Source organism: Oncorhynchus mykiss, chromosome 19 (assembly GCF_057628025.1).
Source record: "Oncorhynchus mykiss isolate SJ-2025 chromosome 19, ASM5762802v1, whole genome shotgun sequence".
Lineage (NCBI taxonomy): Eukaryota > Metazoa > Chordata > Actinopteri > Salmoniformes > Salmonidae > Oncorhynchus > Oncorhynchus mykiss.
The window spans coordinates 7,997,250-8,003,140 of record NC_143040.1 but is presented as its reverse complement, the minus strand read 5'-3'; the positions used below and the strand labels follow the sequence as shown (position 1 = coordinate 8,003,140).

Below are 5,891 nucleotides of genomic sequence, written 5' to 3'. Positions count from 1 at the left end.
CTACTCCGTCCCCTGGGCTGCTCTCTCCTCTCCCGGTCCAGCTTCAGCTCTGGAGCTCAGAGAGACCATCTCCATGGCATTGACATAAAGATCCATGCTGCTCACCCTGTTCACTCTCTTCTGCCTCCTGGTGGGCTAGGGAGACACAGCACCAACAGTCAGACATTTACTCACTAGTATCTCCATTCTCTCTCTCTCCCCCTCTCCCTCTCCCTCTAGTTTAAATGACTTGTAACGTCTGAGTAAATGTCTTTACCTTGTAGTACAGGTAGGAGGTGGTGATGGCTGTCAGTAGGATCAGCAGCACTACAACGTGTCTGATGATGAAGGCTGGCAGAGGAGAGGCTGCAAACAGAAACACCTTTGATGAGGGGACTGATCATCATCACATAGATCTGTGGGAAATCTGTCAATGACAAAGTTATAAGTCTGGTTCATGTTCAGTTACCTGTGATGGTGAGGGAGAGGAGCTCACTCTCAGAGGAGAAGTTATGAGAGAAAACATAATTGTCATAAACACAGCTGTAGTTCCCTTGGTGGGAGTCATCTGCAGCAGGGAAGAGGAAGGCAGCAGAGTGATTGACAGCTGGCTGGGTCTGGGTTCTGTTGGAGCCGGTGAACGTGAGGAGGAAGGAGCCTCCTGGGTACTGTGGCTGAGTGGAGCAGGTGATGGTGAAGTTGTAGCCCCTGAACATCTCGGGCCCCTGGTGGCCCCTGAAGACCCCTCCCATTGAGTCAGTCAGGAAGATATCAGGCTGGACCAGGAGATCTGTAACAATAAAAGAGAACAAGAAAAACCTCTTCAACTAGTTTCCTATAGATATGACAATAACATCAGCATGTAACAGTGCCAGCCACCCTCCCTCACAGGGCAACATGAGTAGTGGGCCTACAGTCACTGAGACAACACATGTTGATATCAGGCTTAAGCAGGACATCTGGAACAAGAGGAGAGAAAAAGAAAACGTAGCTCCTCAACTACTTTCCTCATTTAGATATGACAATAACATGACATTTGACAGTGGTAGTGAGTAGAGACATTCACTGAGGTAAAACTCAAATACAAAGCATTCTGGGATATTTAAGTTGTATTTGATTCCTACTTGACTGAGTGATCTATTTAGTAAAGCAGACTGACAAGTTAAACAGTCATCATGAGAGGTGCAGAGGAAGTTGTATGAATGAAGGAAATCAGTTGAATATAATTATAATATGTTGTTATTACCTGAGCAGATCACTGTGAGTTCAGGAAGGTGATCATAACTTCTCCAACACTCCCTCAGTGAAGACTCAGGCCCATAACATGTAACTCCAAACCCTCTAGTGGTGTTTCCAGGTAGTACTGAAACAGTGGAGCCACAACCCATCTGTCTACACACTACTGCAGACAAAAACATCCTGGTCCTGTCAGCAGTTCCCACAGTCCTCCACTCTCCCTGGTTGAACAGCTCCACTCCACCAGCACAGCGACTGCCTCCTCCCACCAGCCTCACATCATCAGGCTCTGAGAAAAGAAAAGAGAGAGACAGTAATCTTACTATTTTCTCACTAAAACACACCTATATTGTCTCTCATATTCTTCACTCCAGGTGAGAAACAATGTTGATTGAGTGACAAACTGTTTCTTACCTGAGCAGGTGAGTCCAACAGCATTACCAGGTAGGCAGGTGTTGTTCTCTCTGTCTGAGGTGTCACAGTCCAGGAGAAGGGACTCATTGCCTTTACACTGGAACTCTTTATCCCAGGTATGACCCTCACCTTCTCCATAGAGCCCCCCCTGTAGAGCTGCAGGAGCCCCACAGCCAAGCTCCCCACAGACTACCTCTGCATCCTGCAGGTCAAAGTCAGCTTCACACACTGAGGCCCAGGACTGATTGGACTTCACCTCCACTCTCCCAGAGCAGAGACCAGCTCCATCCACAAGCCGCACAGACTCTGGAGAAAAAGAGTTGGTTGAACATTCAGTCAGTTTTGTTGATGACACTGTCAAGGACTAAACACAAATATGTTGGATAAAATATTGTAGTTTGCTATGTTTGATACTGTAAGAGGTAGAAATGGGTTCTTAGTCACTCAGGATCGGGTTGGGAATAATGCAGGCAGGAGACAGGAATAAGTTCACTTCACTTTATAGAAAATAAACAGCTGGACATCCATCAGGCAGCTTCACTTCAGTAACATCTGATCTACAAGGTCTGATGCTGTATGTCAGGGTCAGGATGGGCCAAGAGTAGAAAAGGTTACTGGTTATGATGACATCACTGGTGAGAACTTAGTGATAAAAATATTTTTGATCTTTCCCATCTCTCCCTCTTCCACTCCTCCCTCATTCTCTCTTTGTTACAGTCGTTGTGAGTAGAGACGTTCACTGAGATAACACTCAAAAGCAAAGCATTCTGGGATATTTAAGTTGTATTTGATTCCTACTTGACTGAGGGATCTTATTTGTAAATCAGACTGACAAGCTAAACAGTCATCATGAGAGGTGCAGAGGAAGTTGTATGAATGAAGGAATATAGTTGAATATAATGATAATATGTTGATATTTCCTGAGCAGATCACTGTGAGTCCAGGAAGGAGATATAATACATGGACAAGAAGTATGTGGAACTTTATGTGCTTCTGAGGTTCGTTCTGTGAGTTTTTGTGGTCTACCACTTCGCAGCTGAGCCGTTGTTGCTCCCAGACGTGCCACGTTGAAAGTCACTGAGACCTTCAGTAAGAACATTTTACTGCCGATGTTTGTGTATGGAGATTGCATGGCTGTGTGCTCGATTTTATACACCTGTCAGCTACAGGTGTGGCTGAAATAGCTGAACCCACTAATGTCCACTTACTTTTGGTAATATAGTGTATCTTGTTATTACCTGAGCAGATCACTGTGAGTCCAGGAAGGAGATCATGCATTCTTCTACACTCCCTCAGTGAAGACTCAGACCCAGAACAGGAAACTCCAAACCCTCTAGTGGTGTTTCCAGGTAGTGCTGAAACAGTGGAGCCACAACCCATATGTCTACACACTACTACAGCTATAGACATCACGTCAGAGAAAGATCCCACAGTCCTCCACTCTCCCTGGTCGTACCACTCCACTCCACCAGCACAGCGACTGCCTCCTCCCACCAGCCTCACATCATCAGGCTCTGAGAAAAGAAAAGAGAGAGACAGTAATCTTACTATTTTCTCACTGAAACACACCTATATTGTCTCTCATATTCTTCACTCCAGGTGAAAAACAATGTTGATTGAGTGACAAACTGTTTCTTACCTGAGCAGGTGAGTCCAACAGCATTACCAGGTAGGCAGGTGTTGTGTTTTCTGTCTGAGGTGTCACAGTCCAGGAGAAGGGACTCTTTGCCTTTACACTGGAACTCTTTATCCCAGGTCTGACCCTCACCTCCTCCATAGAGCCCCCCCTGTAGAGCTGCAGGAGACCCACAGCCAAGCTCCCCACAGACTACCTCTGCATCCTGCCGGTCAAAGTCAGCTTCACACACTGAGGCCCAGGACTGATTGGACTTCACCTCCACTCTCCCAGAGCAGAGACCAGCTCCATCCACAAGCCGCACAGACTCTGGAGAAAAAGAGTTGGTTGAACATTCAATCAGTTTTGTTGATGACACTGTCAAGGACTAAACACAAATATGTTGGATAAAAGATTGTAGTTTGCTATGTTTGATACTGTAAGAGGTAGAAATGGGTTCTTTGTCACTCAGGATCGGGTTGGGAATAATGCAGGCAGGAGACAGGAATAAGTTCACTTCACTTTATAGAAAATAAACAGCTGGACATCCATCAGGCAGCTTCACTTCAGTACCATCTGAACTACAATGATCTGCCCATGAACATCTCCCATAAACCAATATGACAAACACAAATATAATGTTTAAATACATCTGACATCTCTCCCTCTATTTAAATGAAATAAAAACACATAAAATATGATACATGGTAATATTGTATAATGTATAAATAAATCTCTCAATATGACCAGTCTCTTACCTGAACAGGTCACATGACGATAATATCCACCATCACAGACACCAGGTCCTCCTATGATGTTACACCATCTAATAGAAGACTCATCTCTCCTACATCTCCACATCGTGACTCCTCTTCTTCCATCTTCAATCAGAGGTCCTCTAGATTCAGATACAGGATTCCCACAGTCCAGCTCTCTACACACAATATTAGCATCTCTCATCATTCTCCACCACCTAAAACATAGACCCAACCACTCTCCTTCATAGAAGACTTCCACTATCCCAGAACAGGAAGTGGTCCCATTCACCAGTCTGACTGAGTCTTCAGCTGTAAACAGCAGAGAGGAAAACACAGTGGGGAGGACAGATGATGACAGTGATTCTGTTATTCTAACAGCAGTAATGCTTTGTGGTTGACAAGTATTAGTAGTTCCATAAAACACTACTTGTTATTGGGGTTTAGAATGGTTTGTATGGACACATGAATTTCTCCATGTGGGATAATAAAGTTGACTAATATTGAACTGCTATAATCACTGTAGATTTATACTCTACCTACCTGGTGGACTGACGCTTTGAGCCTGGAGATCTGAGGAGAAAGAGAGAGAAAGAGACAGAGAGATAGAGAGAAACAAATGAGAAAGGGAGGAGTCAGAGGAAGAGAGAGACAGAGGTTAAATGAACATCAACATGACCTTTCATGATGTGATGGGGAAGACAGGCTTATCGTTGGTATGGTGCAACAACACCCATGTGTACATACACTACATATACAAAAGTATGTGGACACCCCTTCAAATTCTGTCCCCATCTGGTCGTGCTGCTGCTCCAGTTTCAACTGTTCTTCCTGCGGCTATGGAACCCTGACCTGTTCACCGGACGTGCTTCCTGTCCCAGACCTGCTTTTTTCAACTCTCTAGAGACAGCAGGAGCGGTAGAGATACTCTGAGTGATCGGCTATGAAAAGCCAACTGACATTTACTCCTGAGGTGTTGACCTGTTGCACCCTCGACAACCACTGTGATTATTATTATTTGACCCTGCTGGTCGTCTATGAACGTTTGAACATCTTGGGTTTTAGGTTTCTGTACAGCACTTTGTGACATCAGCTGATGTAAGAAGTAAATGCATAAATAAATGTGATTTGATGACAGATTTGATAGTCCTCTGAGTGGATTAATTTAGTGGATTCTATTTCAGCCACACCCCTTCCTGACAGATATATAAATCAAGCACTCAGCCATGCAATCTCCATAGACAAACATTGTCAGTAGAATGGCCTTAATGAAGAGCTCAGTGACTTTCAATATTGTGATGTCATTATGGGGTATAGTGATGTCATTATGGGGTATTGTGATGTCATTATGAGGTATTGTGATGTCATTATGGGGTATAGTGATGTCATTATGGGGTATTGTGATGTCATTATGGGGTATAGTGATTTCATTATGGGGTATTGTGATGTCATTATGGGGTATTGTGATGTCATTATGGGGTATTGTGATGTCATTATGGGGTATTGTGATGTCATTATGGGGTATAGGGCGGCAGGGTAGCCTAGTGGTTAGAGCGTTGGACTAGTGACCAGAAGGTTGCAAGTTCAAATCCCCGAGCTGACAAGGTACAAATCTATCGTTCCTAGGCCGTCCTAGTGCAGCGTGGATATAAATATAGATAAATATAGACTGGTTTGGGTCAGGGAGAGAGTTGAGTTATGTACTAGACTGGTGGGGGTCAGGGAGAGAGTTGAGTTATGTACTAGACTGGTGGGGGTCAGGGAGAGAGTTGAGTTATGTACTAGACTGGTGGGGGTCAGGGAGAGAGTTGAGTTATGTACTAGACTGGTGGGGGTCGGAGAGAGAGTTGAGTTATGTACTAGACTGGTTTGGGTCAGGGAGAGAGTTGAGT

The 5,891-nt window shown here is 44.5% G+C and overlaps 1 protein-coding gene across 1 annotated transcript; it reads right to left on the bottom strand.

The window, feature by feature from the left end:
• On the bottom strand, nt 1-4,307 carry LOC149974793 (scavenger receptor cysteine-rich type 1 protein M130-like). The gene is made up of 5 exons (XM_090211809.1): nt 3,992-4,307; nt 3,255-3,587; nt 449-764; nt 257-345; nt 1-135 (listed from the first exon to the last, which is right to left on the bottom strand). The coding sequence occupies exons 1-5, from the start codon at nt 4,205-4,207 to the stop codon at nt 1-3; spliced, it is 1,089 nt and encodes a 362-aa protein (XP_090067935.1). The 5' UTR covers nt 4,208-4,307.
• Nucleotides 4,308-5,891: the final 1,584 nt, after the last annotated feature.